The following is a 21,699-nucleotide window of genomic DNA, read 5'->3' as shown; positions in this document are numbered from 1 at the left end:
CTCTCTCTCTCTCTCTCTCTCTCTCTCTCTCTCTCTCTCTCTCTCTCTCTCATATTGATTCACAGGTGTTGGTGTTATGTGCAGGTGCTACAAGCTTGTTTAATTTAACATTTTATTGTAAAATTATTCAGCTTTTAATCGCTTTCCAAAGAAAGAGTAAACAATTCATGACCTCGATTTTTTTTTTTCTTTTAATGTAAGGGCTTATCCATCGCAGATGAAAATAAACAGAAATTCTTATCGGTTTTTCCCTTTTCAGGACAAAATGCCACACGGACAGAATCTTATTTATTTCTACGCAAAGAACTTCCTGTTAGATTAGCCAACATTATGAAGGAGTTCAGCCTCTTACCAGAGAATCTGCTCCTGATGCCCTCGACGCGTGCAGTTCAAGACCTCTACTGCAAGAGTTTCGGTGATCTTATGGAATTTGAGGGGAAGGACGCAAATGCTAACCTTATTGACAAGTAAGTCGGGAAATCATTTAGTCTGCTGCATTCTATAAGGCTTTATCTCTTGAATCAGTCTCGAAAGGTTTGTTTGATTTAAAGAAGTATTAACCCATGTAATTTAGCTTTTTATTTTTATAGATTGATAGCAAATCCTTTGGTTTGTGGACTTTATGATAGTGTTAGGAAGAAAATTAAATAAAGGTTGGTTAGGCTTCCGATGATGTAAAACATTTGGAATTTCTGAGAATGTAAGTTTTAGTTATTTAGCATATTTATGACGAATTTTCAAAAACCCAATACTGTATTTTAATGTAAAGCACTATTTTAATAATACGATAATTGTTTTTTCATTAATCTTACATAAATTTCCAAGTTGTAACCTTTTATGTCCTCCTGGTCTATTAGGAATTTGATTAACATCCATCAGTTGTAAGAGATTAGGCTATCTTCCTTTATGTTAACAAATTCACTAGTTGAAGATAGAACAAAATAATTACTAAAACCCTGTTAGATATAGTCGCAAACTTTATGGATTTTGGTAATATTTACATATGACAGTTTGGTGAAAATTTACTAGATTTTGCCTTGAAGAAACTTAAACTAAGTATAGAAAGCTTTAATTTCCTTAAATTTTAGAGATGACTATTCTAAGAATGTTCTGTCCATGTCTACTTGATAGTTAATGGTCAATCGTTTGGTTTTTTTTATTTAAAGCTTGGGAATTTTGTTACATTCTTATATCAATTGATGTGTATCAATGTGAGTTAAAGATTTACACATTTTTAGTTATGTTTTTGTGGAGTTTTTGTATGTAGGTTGCTTTCGCTCTTTCTTCCTTGCCCTTACATTAAACCTTGCTTTTTAGATTTGGGAAACACATCTTGTTTAGGAAACAACATTTTGGTAAGTTTTCAAGTGCCCATTGTAGTCCTACTCACAAAGTATTCAAGGGATTGGTCTTTCAGTATTGAGGATATTCACATATTCTCTGTTTAGTTAATTAATTTCTTTACACATTAATATTTGTCATTTCATGTTCACTTTATTTTTAAATAGCATGTTTCTCTTTTGTTTAGCAACAATTTTATTTTTAATTATATAAGGAATTTATTGTTTGCCAGGGATGACAAAAACCCTACTGGCCCACACATCTCTATAAAGTAAATTAGGTTGCAACTGCACAGTTAATTTGAATATGAACAAGCTTTTAAGAATTTGGTACAAAACATAGTCAATATTCTTAGAATAAATATTGATATACTGTAGTTGAGTCCTCAGAAACTATCTTGCAGAACAGAGCATTTCATTGTCATTCTTACAAGTAACATTTATTTTCAGATTCACAGATGCCCTTACTAAGATTCGGAATCGTCACCAGGACGTTGTAATGACGATGGCTCAAGGTATTATGGAGCTAAAAGATGCCCATCGTATTGACAATAATATGGAAGCATATATCCAGTATTTTCTTGACAGATTTTATATGAATCGGATATCAATTAGAATGTTGATCAACCAGCACAGTAAGTAATTTCTTATCTTTGGCATTTTGTACTGTATTTACACTTCAATTCAATGTTGGACAATGAAAAAATACTTTATGAAATTATTTTAACTTGATCATACATACTTTTTTATATATGTTTTGAGATATCTTTTATAGTAATTGTAAATAATATTCACTTTTAATACAGTTTCAAGTGATAAATGTGAAAAGGTGGCGGAAAAAATGTATATTTTGGGATGTACAAAATTCCTTTATTCTCATAAGGTCTCTGAGAGTATAAGGATTTTTGTACATCCAAAACACTTTATTCTCCCCATCTTTTCAAGGGTTTTAATGCAATTTCTATCTTGAAGATACAACCTAATCAAATCCATGTACAGTAGTTGAAAATGCTTAAAATTATCTCTGGAAAATGTATTGAAAGTGAACATTTACAATTGCTATAAAATACATCTCAGAACTTATTAGATGTATTCCCAGCCAAGTTCTTAGCAGTGTTCACTGGTACCAAAAAGTAATTTTACTCTTGATGTAGTTAATCTTCATCAGTAGTAAAGCTGGATTCTTCTTTTCCAGTGACGCTCTCTTTAGAGCTGTTGTTGATACATATAACATTTGATTCGTAAAAGAACACTAACTAAAACATCTTGAATAAACTTTTTACACCCAGAAAGCTAGTAGTCTGTAATTTTTTATATTATTGATACACATTTTTTTTTCCAGCGTTACTTTTCGGCGACAGTATCAACTCTCACCACCACATAGGATGTATTGATCCCCACTGTGATATTGTTCGTGTAATCGAAGATGCATATTCTAATGCTCGCTTCCTGTGTGACCAATACTACCTCGCTTCACCAGAACTTGTTGTTAAACACCATAATGGTAAAGTAATCATGATTTAAATTAGTTTTCAAAGTTAATAGGTTTTTTTTTTTTTTTTTTTTTTTTAGAAATTAGTGAAATTTGACAGGTCAGGGCAAATCCTAGCTTATTTTGGTGCTGTTACTGGACATCAGACTTGTTTACTGTATTAAAACTAATGTCATGTTATGACTCGGGCTTTCACCTGTTTGTTGTTTACTCTAGATAGGTATTGCTTATAGTTTTTATGTTGCTTGTGTGTGTTGTTGATGGGGTTAAAGTGGAATTCTGGATAAGGGAAATAACTATTAAAGCACATTCAGTTTGAGTTAAATTCTGTTGAAATATAGATTTTTCACAAGCTAGCAAATTTTAATTTTTGGCAATGTTGCATTGCGATGAAGTAAATTACTTTAGTGTACACAAATTAAATTTTGGTGAATGATCAAGTTTTATTCAATATAAGTGAGTTTAAACTAATTGTACATTTTTCTACTTTTATATGGCAGTGCTTTAATTTGTACCGTACTAACTTATATTTGTTTGGTATTCCAGTTTCCCTTGATCTAGAAGAATTGTTGATGAACTATCCAAAATTGTATTTTAAGAGTTTGAAATTTTTACCCTAAAAGTTATTAGGTCTTGACAAGTTTTTTTTTATTTTTTTATTTTATGTTGACTAGTAGTGCAAATTCTTTATTGTAGCTTGAAGGGAATATTGTCAGAACATCAATAAGGTTGAGTTTTCAAATATTTGTGGTTTTAGTTGTACTGTAATTTACTCGCAATGGTCTCCTTGCTTCATGGTTGAAGGTTATTTTCTATTATATGCTAAGCTATCATGGCTGGTCAGCTTTATTGAATTAACTTTGATTTTAAATTGTTTGCTCATCATGGACATAATGTAACCCACATTACTTTATCTCTGTCGGAGCTTTAGTTGTGATTATCAGTTGCGTTGCTTTAGAGGCTAAAGTAATGGTCATTTAATATACATTGCTGTGAAAGTAGATCTGAATGTTTCGTAGCTTGACCCTTCAACTCCATTTACAAATGTTTTCAGTGTTATTTAATCTATTATAGATTTTATTTCATGTAAAACTTCCTTCTTTTCCTTTGTGATTTCTCTACTCAAATTCCAAACAGTGTTATTCATTAGATTTATTTGGATAGCAGACAGTCCCCTTGCATGTATGTTGCAAGTACAGTAAATTCATCACAGGTACTGCAACCATGAAATTCATAGATTAGTGTAATGTTTGATGACAGAAGTCTTTTGAAAATCGTAACTTTGTTCGTGGCTTTTTAAGTAGAGATGCTGTAATTCTATTGATATTTTGAAGCTACATATATAATCCTTCAATCTTTTATTCTTGTGAAAGAATAATTCACACATATTCATAATCCAGATAAAAGATGGGGTGAAGCTTATATAATAGAAAAGAATTTTGGGAGAGAGTTTGAGAGTACTTACTGTAGTTAGGAGTTAAGACAATTTTGTAGAATATCTTTGGATTACAGGTAGGTTTTACCCTAAAGTTTTAACAGGTGAATTGTGCAATTTTAACCCTTTTACCCCAAAGCTATTTGGAACTTTCCAACCCTTAACCCCCTGGCGTTTTCTTTTTCAAGCACATTTTGCAATATATTTTTTTAAAATTGCTCTAACAGCCCTAATTTTTGTCATAGAGAGGTCAGGTTGGTCTCATTATTTTGGAAAATGCCTGAAGTTTCTCATAAAGTTATCAAAAGTATGCAAAAAAAAAAAAAAATTAATAGCAGTTTTTGGCAAGGACGTACCGATATGTCCATGGGGGTAAAGGGATGAGTTTTGTGAAACGTACCAGTACGTCCATTTGGGGTAAAAGGGTTAACAAGTAACACACAAATCTGTAGAAATAATTTTATGCATTGGTGGGAAATTTTTCTTTAGGCCTGTTAGTATGAAAAAGTTTCTTCCATAATTTTTCCTATTTCTTTCCTTGTCTAATTTGGATAACATCTTCAATTAGGGTAGAGCTAGTATTGTTATTTGCAAAAAAGGAATTCATGCAAAGTTATTGAAGTTTAGTCCTATAATAACATTCATATTACAGTTCATGACATTTCTTTTTCTCAAAAATGAAGATTTATAATAAAATTAATATCTATACATGTCTAATGTTCATATTGCTTTGCTCTTGAATAGATTAATTTTTCTTAGCTTTTAATAGCCTTGGGCCTCTAGTACTCTATAGTATTGAGACAATCTAGCAGCTAATGGTATTAATCATAGCTTCGTTAAGCGCACTATCCTCCAGTCTTATAGTGAACCCTAATCCCTATTCTGTTTACCTAAATTACTCATTATGTAGGAGGGTGGGTATGTATATGGACAGAATATTATAGAAATAACTTATTATAAAAACCCATTTATGTTTATGAACTTCCACTGATGTTTATATTGGTAAATCCCACACTCCAATAGAGATTGGCTTGTGAAAAAAATAGATAGGCCATTAACAGACCTAACATTATAAAAGTATTTAATACTTAGGCTTGCCTCTTGGTCTAGTATCCTGTAATTCCCCAGAATGCATTCTAATAATGTATTTATATAATTTTCCCAACACAATATTCCAGATTTAAAAAATATCTAAAATTAAAACAAATTTTCTCACTTGAAACAAATTTCCATTTGATAAATCAACAGCAGCTACTCTAGCATCCTGTATGTTGATAGGCAAACTAGGTTTCTTGAAGATGATGTTTGTGAATACTGACTTGGTATACCATTTAGCTGCTGCTACAACCCTTTCCAAAGAAAAAAATCTGGTAAACCTTAAGTGATGTAACTGCTCTTTTAATATAAACCCTAACATTCAAGTTAGTTAACTTGAATTGGACTTATTGTGAGCTGTTGTGACCAAACTTTTAACTAGATATGACATCTCAAAATTGGAGCCACTTAAGCCATCCTGCTGTATGTAGAGACTGAGCTTATCACATGTTGAATCATGTGAGAGGTGGAAAGGTGCATAGGCCCAGATGTAACCTGTTCTGTCTACCTTCCATGCTAAAGGACCTGTAATTTTGTCTACATTAGGGTCTCCTTACACATTCAAATCTGTAGGTATACCAGTGGATGCAGAGATCATTCACTGGAATGATTTGGTTCCTTTTATTTCACTTATCTGCAAAATTTTAATTTTTTACTAATAAACCTTTGAAGAATTAATTTTCTCAAATTTGTTAAAATCAATAGCATTTCTCCTATCTGGTATAAGGATTTTGACCTTTTTTCCCCTTGTTTCTGGATATAAATTGTTGATGTATTTTCTTAAAATGCAGCCATGCACTTTCCTCATATTATCAGTTCCAGATTTTGCTTAAACCCCGCTAGAAGTTCTAAGCAGTTGATATGAAGAGTTGATTTGCTTTTTGTGCATTTCCTAGACAAATGGCAAAATCATAGTTGCTTCCAATCCATTCTGTGAAACTTCTATTAACAGAGATAGATCTAGGATCGACATTACCAAGGAAACTATATGATAAGACTTGTTCAATTAGTTTATTTTACATACATATCTGATAAGCCACACCATGCATGCAGTAGTAGTAGCTGGAAATATTTACATAAAAAAAAAAAACGGTACACGATTACAATCCAGGTGTTTCCTAACACCCAGTAAACACTTGGAATATATTTTATTTTATAGGAACAAAATCATTTGAAATGTGAATTGAAAGATTATATTATCTAATAATGAATCAATTCAGAGTATAAAATTGGTGAAAATGTGGAGAATAAGCTATCTTAAAATAAGCTATCTTGAAAATAAGTTTCCTTAATGATTAGATACTTCATCAGAGACGTTATGTATATTTGCACATCCTGTGCATGCTCTAGGCTAGGAACTTTTTTTATCAGTAAAGGTAATAGCATATACTTTAACACTGTTGATGAAAATTCAAGAATTGCTAGTGTTTGAGGTAATTTTGATCCAGATAACTTACTACACAGAGAGGATGGAATCAACAACCCAGAAGTTAGTTACTCAAAACTTGATGCAATCATGCAGTTATTTTGCTCCAAAGGAATCATATGTTATGCCATTCCTTGTATTCAGAAAATGTTTATGAGCACCTCTGTTAGCGTGAAGAGGGATCCACTCTCCTAGCTCAGTCTTCCGCATCGAAATCCAGTAGTGTAATAGGGCAGGTGGTCTAGATTTCAGAAATGTTGAGGTTTGTGGAGCATTTACAATAAATCTAAAGTAAATAAGAAAGAGAGACTCATAGGAGAGGACCTCTGTAATCTGCTGTGCACCATCAGAAACCTCACAGAGTGCTGCTCTAAAACTAGAAGCTTCTGAAGATCACTCAAATTAACTCTTTAATGGCTAAAGTGATATCGGCAGGAAAACTGACCTTATCTTCTCTGGATTGACACTTAAACTATGAGTGATTTTTATTTGGTAGGCAACTATGAATATAAGGGAGCAATAAGGCCTTGGCCTTCTTCACCTTGACTCTTATATCACAATACTACCTGTGTTGCCTTCAGCACGAGAGACACAAAATGCAGACCATGAACGTTCAGAAAACTTTACTTGAACAAACCATGCAGTAATCATTAACAAATCCAGGAGAAAATCTTTGACAATCACTAATAACCAAAGTGATACTTACAACTTGTAAAAGTAGACCTGCTAAAACAAGATTGATGAAGAGATTTTGAAAAAAAAAAAAAGTGTGTGGTAAAGTTGTGGTTATTGCCACTAGCTGCTTGATTGTCTCAATATTATAGTGTACTAGAGGCCTAAGCCTGTTAAAAAGGAAAGAAAACATGAATTTTTCTTCTTTTTCATTTTTGGTGTAAACGTAGATAGATATAAGCATGCTTCAAGAGAAGCAATATCAACAGCAGGAGGTTCATAGAAATCAAATTTTAAGAAATTCGTTTAGCAGTGGCGAGGTTCCGAAACAAATATTTGCATGAAATTATGTTCTACAGGTGAATGTGTTAGACTGGTGATAGGAATTTATAAATGCAGGTGTAATTTATTATTTTATTGAATAATAATTTAAATAGAAATACTTTCAGCATGAGTTATGATAATGTTAGAAAGTTTGTTTCTAGATCAGCCTAAGGGTGAAAAGTCCAACTAATTATACCTTTGTTGTAGGAAATAGACAGGTTCTCAAAAATTCTCACATAAATTGAACTCTCAACCTCCAATAATTTTTCTTGGTCTCAAGAATGAAAATAGCTCCACAGTTGTTTAAGTTTGTTCAGAGATTCAATTTGATAGGCATTTCATCATCTCCTACTTCACGCCTCATAGTCCTCAGCCATGTAGGCCTGGGTTTTCCAACTCTTCTAGTCTCTTGTGGAGCCCAGGTATTTACAATTATGATATCAAAATATCTGTCTTCATATTCTTTATGCAGTAGTACTAATCAAGACGAAAATAACCTAGTCTGTATTTAGTTATTTTTAATATCTTGTTAAGTAAATCATTATTCCTAAAGGATCAAGTTCATAGGTTTAATATAATAACTGGTAACAGCGGAGCACTAAAAACCTTGATTTTATTTACTATAGTATTGTTTTAACTTAATGTTTCAGGTCTTCCTTCAGATATCATGATATCTAAAATTATGTATGATGTATAAATTCTAGAGAAAGGTTTTGTGTAAACTTAAGGGTGGAATCAGTAAAAACATTTTTTAAGACATTCTCAATTACAGTCTTTTGGGTAAATTTTTTTTTCTGCTTTCACAAAAAAAGGGATTTTTAAAAATCTAACTTTTTAATGTTGATTTAATTTACTGTTGTAATTCAAATATAATATATTTTTGCGGGGTGGAGGGAGGGTGGCTGAAATGGATCATGGAAGAGGTTAAAATTTTAATGCTTAGTTGTGGTGTGTATGGTAATAGAAATAAATTTGGGACTACATTAGTTGTTAACTGTACAATATAGTTTTTATTTGTTGATAACCTCACTGAAATTAACTGATGATTTTGTAAATGTTGATTGTGATAGATTAGCTCTAAAAATTGCATTAGTACTATGTTTAGCATTACTGAATTCCTGATAAAAAATGTGTGTTCATTAGCAACACTAATGGTAGATTGCTTTTGCTTATTTGCACCCACAGAGCACGACAAGAAGACAAAGTACATTAAAGAAGCTGGAAAATCAGGTACTGTCTTTCATCTGTCCATGTATTTATCTTGCTTTGTATGTGGTCTTGTAATTAATCTTGATTTTCTTGTTTTTATTTACAGCTATCAAATAAATATTTAGAACAAAACTACAAGTTTAGAATAGCTTTATGGTAGAGGTTATCCTGAAAATACAAATGCTGTTTAGCAAAATATAGGCTTTTATCAGTAGTTTTGTTTTCTACTGTAATTACATTCTTTTAATGTCAATTATAGATAATGATTATAAAGCTCACTAGTTTGCAGATATTAATCATTTGAGAGTTTCATGAGTTTTCTACACAAAATTGGTAAGTTACAGTTTCAAATGTTTGTTATAGCTTTATAAAAATTATATATAATTGACTATTTTGTCATTATATTGAAATTATAATTTGTGTAGGTCTTCCATGCCATCAGCAACTTTGGCCTGGTAACATTTTAAAAAATTCAAAGTGTAGTTTGCTTGGAAGAAAATTTTTAGTTTGGAGCTCAGGTATATTCATTATTAATTGCAACAATTTGTCATGATTTGTATACTGTGAAGAAAATCATCTAGATTTATTCATATTTCAAATAGTGGATTTATCTCTCTTTTGCTGTATGTTAAGTATAAATTCTGCCCTAATTTTTATGTACCTCTCCTGATGTTTATATTGCCTCTTTGTTAGAAACTCTTTATCACCATAAATTTTATAAAAAATCCTTTCAAAATATACAAGCCCCCTAGTAAAGTAATGAGATAATTTAGCAGTTATTGTAGCTTGCTAGTATTTATCCTTCATTTGGTTTCCTTCATCACCGTTCCTTTCTTGGAGTTCCCCTTCTAGATTGTACATGTAATATTTTTATAGTATTTTACAGTAATCTGATAACTACTCTTGTTTGGTTAGGTTTCTGCATAGAGAAAGCACTAGGTTTTATTTAACTGTTGTGAGGATTATATTTCATTGTTCCTATTAGAAATTATGTTTGAAGTTCTTGTTTATAGAACCAGAGATTACAGTATACACTGCATGTCAATAAAGCTTCTTTGCTGTACTGTAAACAAAACGGCTGCCTTTCGTTTGCCACCAACTGCCGAGGAAAGAAATTTTGAGTTCAAGGGGAATTACTAAGACAAAATAGTATTCTTTTGTTTATGGAATGAATAACAATATGTCACGCTATGCTAGCATAACACCTACTGTAAGTTAGTGATTGATCTGTTAAGGTTGCAACTTATATAATTTCCATTGTTATTCTCAAAAACAAGCAAGCCTTCTCTTGTGGGTGGTAAGTCTGACTTGTCTGCCCAGCTGTTTTCACTAACCTAACTTTATTAGTCAGGTCTAGTGATCATAATTACATAGTGTTCCATAAGTAAAGGCTCTGAATGTTCACTGCAGAATACAGAGTTGTTCCTCTTGTATAAGTCTATTTCTTTACTTACTTTATTCTTTTTGCAACATAACCCTTACATTACTGCAATTTTTAGTTGCTCTTTATGACATCTAGATTGCTACGCAGCAGGATTCTTATATCCCACCTCGCTAAATTAAGCAGTGTTAAACAATTATGGTTTCAATTTGGGGGAATAGTGTTTCACATAGATACTCTTTAAGATTTTTTTTATTTTTATTAATGGTGTATCAGCTCTGCCGATAGATTTTATCATGTGATCACTGAATGACAGTGCATTTTCGTTCGCTCACTGCTTGGCTACTAGTTCATCGTGGGTTTGCTTTAGTGTGGTAATTTAATGGTTGTAGGTTGGCCAGGGCACTAGCCACCTGTTGAGATACTACTGCTAGAGCGTTATTCCCTCTCTCTGGTTATGGCTCATTTTGTCTGCCTACACATATACCGAATAGTGTGGCGTATTCTTTCCACGTTCTCCTCTATCCTCTTACACCTGACAACACTGAAATTACCAAACGATTCTTCAGTCGACAGGTTAACTACTGCAATGTAATTGTTCAGTGGGTACTTTACACTTGGTAAGGGTAGAAGAGACACTTTAACTATGGTAAGCAGCTCTTTTAGGAGGACACTCCAAAATCAAACCATTGATCTCTAATCTTTAGTAGTGCCATAGCCTCTGTACTATGGGCTTCCACTGTCTTTGATTAGAGTTCTCTTGCTTGAGGGTACACTCCAGGGATGCTGTTCAATCCTATTTCACTTCATCTAGTTTTTTTTTTCAAGTTTTTATTGAAAGATCTAATTTCATGCTGTTACAGTTCTTGAAATATTTTATTTCCATTGTTTATGACTTGTTTATTTACGTCCTTCTTTTCTTTCTTCAGTGCTATTTTTTCCTGTTGGAGCCCTTGGGGTTAAAGCATCTTGCTTTACCAACTAGGGTTATAGCTTAGCTTGTATAAATGATAATAATTGCTTACAGTCAGTACCCTTAGCACTGTATTTTTGTTTTTGTTATCTTAATTCCAATATAGTAACTTCTTTTTGGAGAGTAGATTCAGAGTAATATGTTGGGCTAACCTCCTCTTTCACCCCTAAATGAAATGCTAAAGTAACTAGGGTTTATCTACACCATTCAGCAATGGCTGTGGTGATGCATGGGTTATCCCAGTTTCTGCTCTTTTGTATTATTTTGCTTCTTATATTAATTACAGATTTGTATAATGGTAGTTTTCATGATGATAATGTCATAATATCTCCACCTTTGGACAACAAAAGTTCTGCCATCTTTTGATGGTGATGAGTTTCACAAGCTCTTGACATCCACTTGCCTCCTTTGTTAAACTTCAGAAGTCCTGTGAATTTTCTCTTTCTCTCTAAAGGTAATTCTGGTCATTCATACCTATTTTCCAAACTTAAGTCCCCCCACTTCCAGGTTAATCTAATATTGATAGAGTTTCATTCTGTAAGTTCTGAAGTGAATGCTGTGCACTACAGATATGGAAACCTCACACCAAGCCTTTAATCTGCTGTTTAACCCTTACAAAATGCATTCCTAGTTACTATTTGAGAATTAAATGCAAGGTAGAAGGTGACTGGGATGTCTTGATCGTAATATCTTTCCTCTCAGTAAAATAAGCACTTATCATTATTGTAGTCTCATTACTAATGTGGATGACATGGCAAATTGTATGATCCCTATTAAATCTGAGGGGCTTGACAAACTTTCAACTACAATTGATAGTTTTCATCATGCTTCAGATGAGTGTATGCCATATGCTTGCAAACTCAGCCACTAGCTCGTCTCACAATATTGTTATTGGTATTAATGTAGGAGCCATTACATCCAAAACCAACTCAAGTTTACTCGCTCCTGCATTTTCCATTTGTAAATGATAAACCGAGAAATCAGCTAGCTGATTTCCACATGGCCTGCCTCTCCTGCTGGACAGGATTTGAGGAAAAGAAAACTCAAAGACGGTGAAAGTGAAGAAGTATTGCCTTTCCAATCTTTGTGTAACATTGCTGAGATTTGTACACCTTCTAGATTCCTTTTTAATGTTAGAAAAGCTGTAGCTACTCTTGCTTTTATTGTACCTCTTACATCCTTTCTTTTAGGCTGTTGTCCGATCTTAAAATTGTAATTCATATTGCAACAGCAGACTTTTGCCCCAGTTACACCTGGGCGCTAAAATTTGGTCCCACTGCCAGGTCATATGGCTTAATTTAATTTTTATTATTACAATTAATATTGCTGCAAATCTTTTCCTAACACCTGGGATATAAGTTTCAGTAACCTTCATAGTCACGGTTTTTGTATCGGTAATGCCAAGGTTCTTCCTAGTAGGAAATTGTTCTTATACCAAATTGAATCCTAATCATTATCTCCTATGTCTATTGATGCAAAGGGCCTCGGTTAGATTTCACCAGTCGTCTCTATCCTCTTCACACTTCATAGTCCTTAGCCATGTAGGCCTGGGTCTTCCAACTCTTGTAGTGCTTTGTGGATCACAGTAGAAAGTTTTGGTGAACTAATTTCCCCTGGGGAGTACAAGAGGATGCCCAAACCATTTCCATCTAGCTCTCACCATTATCTTAATCCATATATGGCACTCGAGTAATCTCGCGTATATTGTCATTTCTAATCCTGTCCTGCCATTTAACTCCCAAACCAAGTGGAATACCACCATGTAATTTTTTTCTTTATTAGATGTTCTAGGAATTAACTTGTATTTCAGAAAAATTTCTTTTTTTACAAATTAGTTTCACTTCTTCCTATGATTGAGATTTCTTGTCCATTTTCCATAGCACATTTCCTTCTGACTACATGACAGGAATCAGGAACTTGGAGTCATTGGTTAACTTTAATTTGAAATCTGTTCCAGCTTCTTCAATACATTCAAGTAACTTTCCTTCCTTTACAGCCGACAGAACATCAGTATCCGTTGTGTATGTTCCATCCCATTTGTACCACATGTTATTTGAGCTCTTCAAAAATGCTATGCGAGCAGTGGTTGAACACCATAGTAATGGAGATGACAACATCCCTCCCTTGGAAGTTCTTCTCGTCAAAGGCACTGAAGACCTCACCATTAAGGTAAGTACCATTTTGAGTAATATTAGGTCACTACTGGGAGTTGGAGATTCTCTTTTTACCAACAAGGGATCTTGATATGAAAATTAAAAAGGTTTTCTTTAATTACATTTTGTTTTGCTTCCCTTGTTTTCCATGTTGTATGATATGTTAAATGTTTTTTCCAGCTGTCTGACCAGGGTGGTGGCATTCCAAGAAGTCACATGGACCTTCTGTTTAATTATATGTATTCAACAGCCCCTCAGCCAGCTGCCTCTGGCATGGAAACCCCACCATTAGCAGGGTATGGGTATGGTCTTCCACTCTCAAGATTGTACGCCAGATATTTTCATGGTGACCTCGTATTAACATCCTTTGAAGGTTATGGGACAGATGCCTGTATATTTCTGAAGGTAAGGAAATACACTTATTCTTTATTTGTAATTTCATCATCATCTATTTCACGAATTATCCCAGCATGGGGTTTTGTAAAATAATCTCAATTTCTTGATGTGTAAATTTGTTCGGACATGTTATTAAACTAGTCCTTTTAATGTAAGAGAATACTTTGGCCAGAAGTTGAGAGCTTTTAATTCAATTTTAAGATGGCATATGTATAGTGGGGGTTGGCAAATCAAACGGTCTCCCCATTAGAGACTACTTTTATTACGCCCGTTATATTGAAAGTATTTTTTTGTAACGTTTTGCACAAACACCCATTCGTGATGTGTGAATTTGGGTTGTGTGGAATTGAAACTAAGATAAATAACCTCGGAAGAACACGCCTTGTTCGCAGTACTGTAATCTCTATTCCCTGAGTGTTGTACTTAGTGGTGCAATTTTGGGAAGAAAGCAAAGTTTTCTCTATTCCTCATGGGAGTTTTGTTGCTCGAGCAGTTACAATAGGTCCTAGAGTAGCTTGGACGCTTCCACATCCCTGCTTGGAAAATGTAAATCACAAAGAAATTCCTCCTGAATGCTGGAGAAATGCGTAATACCTCCCGTTGTGAGCTCTAACTTTCTTCGCTCAGAATGAGATCTTATTCTCGGAGATGATCATCTTGGTTCTTCCCATACTCACAAAAAGGTGCTGTAGCTGAAGTTTTGTGGTTCTAGTGGATTTTGAATAGAACCTTAAGAGCTCTCACAGCACAGGGTCATTGGTTCCATTTATAAGACTCACAACTTGGAAAGACAAAAATCTGTAATCAGCCATGGAACAGTTCTGAATTTTCACGATGAAAACTGGAATGAAGGAGATACCTACCTCCACATCCTTGAATGTATGGTGTTGAAGGAGAGCCCACGCAGCTTCACTAACACGTTAACCTAAGCTAAAGTGAGCAGGAAAGCAGTCTTCAAGGGGAGGTCCTTGTCCGAAGCTTGCCTCAACAGTTTGTAGGGTGCCCCTTTAAGGAATGTAACACCTTTATCATGTTCCAGGAAGAAGGGCTCACCTCCAATGGAGGGCAAGTCTGCTCAAAACTTAATAAGCTTAGAAAATTCTTCCAAGGAAGAGATATTTATTCTTTTCAATCTAAAAAATCATCAATGCCTAGCGATAGCCGTCTACCACTGAAATTGGGCCAAGTTTCTCCTTACGGAGATGATACAAAAGTCAGCAATCCATAATACAGAAGCTCCTAGAGGAGATGCCCCTCCCACAACATCAACCACACAAAACAGATCTCTTGGCCTGGACAGCGGCAGAGGATTTTAGAAGGTATCCAGCTCTCGAGAAAAACCTTTCTCGGAGAGATGCTGGATAACCTCCACAGTGAAGATAAAAGGATCCCTGAGCATTGTGGAAAATCCTGGCGTAAGGCTAATGTGGAAGGTTGGATTTAGTTGATAATTATCTCAGTCTCTGTGTTCGGAAATGTAGATCCTGGTACCACTCCATGTGTGACCACCTAGGAGCTATCAACGTTAGCAAAATGTTGGGCGAGTACCTCAATCGATTCAGGACTCTTCAAAGTAGGCAGAACGGCGGAAAAGAATGGGGCGAGTTCATATTGAGGGTGCTGAAATGAGTCCTCAAATGCCGCTTCTTGGTCTGGAATGGGAGAACAGTAGATTGGAAGGTAAATGTCACAAAAGTCTATCGTTAGGGAACCCACAAAAATTCAGGATCTTCGTCATTACTGAAAGACACAAAGACCACTTCCAGCTAACTACTGGGAACTTCCTGTTCAACTTGTCTGCTATCACATTCCCCTTTCCTGGAATGAAGGGGGCTAAAAGTATAATCGCATTGTTTTCTGCCCACTTGAGACTCCTCACTGCAAAGATGGCACAGCTGCGGAGACATGGTACCTCTTTGTATGTTGATGTACTGTAGAACACCACTGTGGCATTGTCGCTTATCAACACCAAGTGACCTGCTAGAAGAGGGGCAAACTCTCGAGAGCTTAAGAGGTTGCTCGCGTCTGCAAAATTTTTTTGAGTCTGGCAATCTTCTTCCATCCAGAAGAAACTCTGGAGGAGGTAGCGAGAGAGAGCGAGCATCCTTGTAGGAGGTTTTCTTCCTCTTAACCATTATTTGAGGTCCCTCGTAAATTCTTCTACTATTCTTAAGGAGAAGATTGGGTCGTCTAATGTTGTTCCTATTGTAGAGATCTTGTGTGCCATCTGCCTCCTGGTACCAGCTTCTTTAGAGACGTCTGGTGTGTCGGGAGTTTGTCGCTACTAAGTTGGCAGAAATGACTGTTGTAGGAAGGAAAGAGCTGTGTTCTGCTAACATGACAGTTTTTTCTTGGGAAGGAAGTCTCCCTAGGATGGTATCAATGGCTATCCTTAGATATTCTCTCCTCTTGCAAAGACAGGACAATTTATCATGACCCCAGTTCTTGACAAAGGAGGTCCCCTCTTCTGATTTTGCCAGGATTAACCGACTGTCCTGGTAGTGGAGCATTCGGATCCCATTGGCGTGGGATTCTTGAACTGAAGGAACTTACCTGCTACCACTACCCAGATACTTCCTGAAGGAAGAGTGTAACTATGTGGTCTTATCGCTTGCCTGGCTATGGCTGCAGTCTCTATCTGGTTTAGGTCTCCTAGGCCAAAATTGACCATATAAGATCGAGATTGGGCCTCGCCAAAGAAGGTTGATTACCACTGTCTTGCCCCTTGGAAGTGAGGTTGTGGTCTTTCCGAGGCTGTTCACGTTTCTAATGCAGTGAAGGAGTTTCAGGAAAGTGTTCCCCTCTGTTGTGGTCTCCTTCAGAGTCTTATTTAGGGTTTTTGTCTCCAGACTGATGAGAAGGTCTAGCTGAAGTCTCTTGCTTAGGAGTCCTCACAACTTGCAACAAATGAGAAGGGCTTGTTACTTCTGGCGAGACTTGGATGAGCCTCTGACTGGTGTTTGGAGTACCTTGTAGGTATACGTTCTACTTGCTCAGATTGTGGTTTCGATGGTTCCTCAGAAGTAGGATTATAGGAGACTCTTATACCCTCGCATAATTCTACTGAAAAGGAGTGACTGCAGCGAATAGATGATGAGTGCATATGACGATCTGCAGAAGAATGCCTAGAAGAAGCATACGCTTGATGATAACTTTTGTCTAAAACAATTAGGTGAAAAGCAATCATCTTCTACAAGAGTACACTTGTAGCGATTGGGCGAGAGGTATCGTCTATGATAGTAAAACTGTCAAGCGAGTGGTGCCCTCTTAACGATAAAAGATCATGAGATTGGATGAGCGTGAGTGTAGCAAGCGCAAAACCTTAATAAGAAATGATCATTAGATCACTTTACCGCAGAGTAAGTGCTTGAAAGGAGACTAGCACTTGAGGACGTGTGCGCGCGTTAATGAGGTGAGGACGTGTGCGCGCGTTAATGAGGTGAGGATGTGCGCGCGCGTTAATGAGGTGAGGACGTGTGCGCGCGTTAATGAGGATAGGAGTATTTAGGAGAGGGGCTTGCAGGAACATCTTTGTTAGATGAGGCCTGACAAGATAAAACCTGGTAATCGAAAGGATGGCGAGGCGATGGCATGCGCTCAAAATGTGTCTAGGAGAAGTTTGCTTGTGGCGAGGGTAGACAAGTCTTGGTAGACAAAGTTAGTCTGGGTCAGAGCGCTGGAAGGAGTATATCTGGGACGCGTCTAGAAACACGCAAGCTAGCTATCCGGTTAGATTGAAGACTTGCTAAAAGAGAAGGGGAACCAAGGCAAAGCGTCTAGGAGAAGATCGCTCAAGGCAGTGAGACAAAGGGAAACAGCTTCTCGTGTGCCTTGGTACACATGCTAGAAGACAAGATCAATCTGGGTCAGAGTGCTGGAAGGAGCCCAGGAATGGGAGGCTGACTGAAGACCCCACAGAAAGCTCTGAAAATGCTGGAGGTTACTGCAGGAGGCACTGGAAGTTCCAAGGCAGATGGAGAGGCAGGAACTGAAGGCTGCTTCCCTTGGAAAGAGCACCTGGGAGAAGACTCGCCTTCCAAAGGAAGACTGTGGACTTTGCAACTTTCCTGTGGACAATGATCTCAAGGGTAAAGTCTCCCCCTCCGAAGCCTCTGATGGATGACTAAAAATTAACCAGCTTCCCTGTGAACCCCGGAGGGTCTGTATGAAGGTCTAGAACTTGCCCTATGAAAGTTACGGAAGGGTACCTTTCTCCCCTGAAGGTCCCAGGACAGGTGAGAGAAGAACAGGAAAACCTGAAGAGCTACTGCTCCATGGGAATGTCCGCCTTGGAGTCCCAATTGCTCCCACTCAAGCTGAAAAAAAAAGAGCCCTTGGGAGGAAGATATTTCCAAAGATATTTCTGTGGAAAGGCCACGAACCTCAAGGATTGCTAAGTGAGAACTAGGGGTTAAACCACCTCCAGCATAACTTCAAGGGCACTGAAGACTGTTTCCCCAAGGAAGACAATCATAAGCCACAAATGAATGATGATTGGAGAAGTATTGATTTCAAAGCTCAAGATAGAGATGACTGGCTTTGTGTCATTAGCCGTAGGAGATGATGATGATGAACCTGCACCACTTCCAAGAAGCCCTTGGATGCTGTTGAAGCCTCTGCTGGAACCCATACATTTCAGAAGGTGCTGAAGAATCACTGATGACTGCAAACAATTCATAAACATGCTGGAAAAGAAAGAAAACAAAATTAAATATGCCAAAACCTCCAGCCAGGAAGAACTTCTATTCTCACCCATGGCTAAGATCTTAAAAGAATTCTCAGAGAAAGGGGGGTAACAGTTATCGCCCCACTATTGATAAGTGTACACAATCTGTTTTTAACTGCTGTGTTCCAGCTTTGCTGTTCTCTATTCTTCTATTGTGAAGGATGATGGCTTCTATTTCAGTAGGATCAAATACAAATTACTCTAAAAATTTGTGATATTACCCTCCCCCTTACACTAATGCGAGTGTATTTCCTCTAACTTTCTTTTTTGTCTTTCTTCAACTGCCCAGTGTCTAATCTCTTTCCCATATATGAGATCTCTTCAAAAACTTGAAAAGTCTGTTTCAAAATTTTCACTGCCAGGTTTTACTGTAGGAGAGAAGAAACACCAACTTTTTAAATGCTAGGGTTCTTAATAACCAACAACAGAGATGATACAAAAGTTTGCTTTCCTGGCCACAAATTTCTGACTACACTGGTACAATGTTGACAGATGAAGTATATACATAATTGTTACCATATTACAGACAAGAGAGAATGTTACATAAATAATGATATATATGAAGCCATATTAATTGTATATGAAGACATAATAATTTACTGTAAATATATGAATAAAAACTATTACCTCTATGATGTCCCCACCTACACATACTTACAATGGTCACATTGGTTATGCTGTAGTATAGATAAGTTTACCCTTTACATGAATGCAAAAAAATCAACATATGTATTGTTGTTATTGCACTTCTATTAACATTTTTTGTTGGAAATTCTACGTTATAGATCGTTCTAAGGTATGATTTTATCATCTTATTGTGTTTTCAACAGGCTCTGTCCAGTGAAGCCAATGAGCTTCTTCCAGTCTACAACAAAACTTGTCAACGGCAATATTCTACCCCCATCCAGACACACGATTGGTCTTCACAAGGCCACTCGGCAATGTTTGTTCGACCATTTAGCACCAATTCATTAAACAAGTTGCACTCAGCATCAAGTTAACTCATACATTATCATAATTTTTGTTAATTTCATTCTTTGAAGAGCCTAGCATTTATTGTTATCCATATAAACAATTGTATGGCAGTATTTAATTTAAAATTAAGGTGATTATACAGATTGAGTTGAGAATTTTCATTCAGTTGTTTTTGTCATTGTGATTTAATATATATCATCCACTATAATGTTGGAATGATTTAATAAAATTTGTAAAATTAATTTTCAAAATCGAGATGAGTAAATTTCATAACTGTCCTTTTAGTTGCACAAGATTTTTCAGAAAACAACATAGTAGAAGTGAAAGATGCAATTCCTGAGCTAAGCACAATACTCTGTTTGGTGCTTTGTTTCTATAGATGATTGACATTAAGCTTTTGTAGCTGTAGTTTTGCAAAATTCAGTGAGAAGTTAGCTATATGCGACTGCGCATAAGCTGGTTTTAAACCCTTCATTACACAGTTCAGTTGCCCTATGGAAAACAAGCAGATGTCATGACAAACCTTGATGTACAAAACATATCTGCAGTAAGGAAGGCTTTATGTAATTAAAATTGAAAGTACAGTTTGTATAAATTAATAGAGTACTGATAAAAAGTTATATGAATGTAAGCATTTTTTTTTTTTGGCTGCAGCAGCATAATCTGGACTAGGAAAGAAATTGAACAACCATGTCGGGTACATGTACGAATAATGTTTAGGTTCTCCTGTATTTATATTAAGTTCTTTGTAAGCTAAAGAGTTTGTTGAGCATGTCATTATTGGACAATGCAAGTTGTACATTTTGTAATTTTTATTCTGCAGTGATGCTTAATGAAATCCTGTTTGATTTTACAAGTACAGTACAGTATATAAATTTGAAGCAATAAGGAATTTTGTGTATGACAATGTAGGACAAAGCATGAGCAATGATAATGATGAAAGAATTTATGACATTGTGTTAATATTTATAAATGTTGACCATTTTGTTTTGCAGGTAGTTTAAAATGGATTGTAAAATGTGAATGTAATGTAAATTTTGCTTTATTAGTCTTAATATTTTGTAAATAGAGAGGAATTATTTTTATTTAAATAAAATTTTACATTTTGGATCAATGATCTTGTAATTTTTCCCTTATTTTTCATTATCATGTTTTTAGTTGGATAGCCATATTGTGGACCAGTAGATTAAGATGAAAAAAATTAGTAGCTGTACATCATGAAGTGTAAAAATATAAGATTAGAAAAACTTAATTCATTGTGAAAAAAATTATAAGCTTTCTTTCACAATACTTAAAAAAAATTACCTCGGCAAAGGCCATATCACTTACATTTTTTGTAATTAAAAATGATAAAATGGCGAAATTTTTAAACTGATATTTCAGATGCTACTATGTACATAAAGGTCTTTAAACGGCCTTAAGAATATCTTCCATGAAAATTAAAAAGCACAACTTAGATAACTATTTTTGTATTGGTTAAGAAAAGCATTTTATCTTCATCTAGTATAGATTAAATTTTTGTTCTATAACTAAAGGTTAACCTGTATTAATTGCTGTAAAATGATATTCAGTATTTAATTAATACCTAGCGCTATAGTTAAACCCTCAATGTAGATGTAAAATGTCAGTTTGATGTTGGTCATGTAACTGCTTGTAAGAAAACCACAACTTGTGTAGATTTCACAGCTGTTAAAAATATGAAAAAGGCATCATCATTTAATCCCTTAATGTATACAGCTTCCCCATTCAACTAACTGTATAATCAGAATTATCTGGTAAACTAGTTACTTGATAATGGAATATAAGAATTTCCTAACAATCTCCCTTAAAGTTCCTTTCTCAAAATTTGAGCTAAATTGGGGTCTTATGATTTTTATTTATACAGTATGATTTTTATTTATACAGTACAATATAATGTTAAAACGCAATTCTGGTCAAGTGTTACTGATCTTGAATTATTTGACAATACAGCCTCAAGAGATTGCTGATCCTAACTATGTGACAGGGTATTAAATTATTATTACCTTCTTTTTCAGTTCCCTGAATCTGATGGTATAAGACCCTTGTAAAGTAAATGATGAATTACTAATGAAAGGCATAAG

The 21,699-nt window shown here is 35.3% G+C and overlaps 1 protein-coding gene across 2 annotated transcripts; it reads left to right on the top strand.

Moving 5' to 3' along the window:
• Positions 1 to 259: 259 nt before the first annotated feature.
• On the top strand, positions 260 to 20,711 carry LOC137630464 (pyruvate dehydrogenase (acetyl-transferring) kinase, mitochondrial-like). 2 transcript variants are annotated; one of them, XM_068361941.1, is made up of 7 exons: positions 260 to 467; positions 1,791 to 1,975; positions 2,683 to 2,844; positions 8,970 to 9,014; positions 13,344 to 13,516; positions 13,681 to 13,905; positions 19,453 to 20,711. In XM_068361941.1, the coding sequence occupies exons 1-7, from the start codon at positions 331 to 333 to the stop codon at positions 19,621 to 19,623; spliced, it is 1,098 nt and encodes a 365-aa protein (XP_068218042.1). In that variant the 5' UTR covers positions 260 to 330; the 3' UTR covers positions 19,624 to 20,711. The 2 variants fall into 2 exon arrangements, with proteins under 2 accessions (XP_068218042.1, XP_068218043.1); XM_068361942.1 differs by lacking the exon at positions 8,970 to 9,014.
• Positions 20,712 to 21,699: the final 988 nt, after the last annotated feature.

Source organism: Palaemon carinicauda, chromosome 38 (assembly GCF_036898095.1).
Source record: "Palaemon carinicauda isolate YSFRI2023 chromosome 38, ASM3689809v2, whole genome shotgun sequence".
In the NCBI taxonomy this organism is placed as follows: domain Eukaryota; kingdom Metazoa; phylum Arthropoda; class Malacostraca; order Decapoda; family Palaemonidae; genus Palaemon; species Palaemon carinicauda.
This window is presented reverse-complemented; position numbering and strand designations above follow the sequence as displayed.

What these genes read in the sequence shown, in the direction of transcription:
- LOC137630464 (XM_068361941.1), top strand. Translation starts at nt 331, where the DNA reads ATGAAGGAGTTCAGCCTCTTACCAGAGAATCTGCTCCTGATGCCCTCG. An exon ending in TGTTGTTAAACACCATAATG is followed by an intron (nt 2,845 to 8,969) that starts GTAAAGTAATCA and finishes TTGCACCCACAG; the next exon opens with AGCACGACAAGAAGACAAAG. An exon ending in TAAAGAAGCTGGAAAATCAG is followed by an intron (nt 9,015 to 13,343) that starts GTACTGTCTTTC and finishes CTTCCTTTACAG; the next exon opens with CCGACAGAACATCAGTATCC.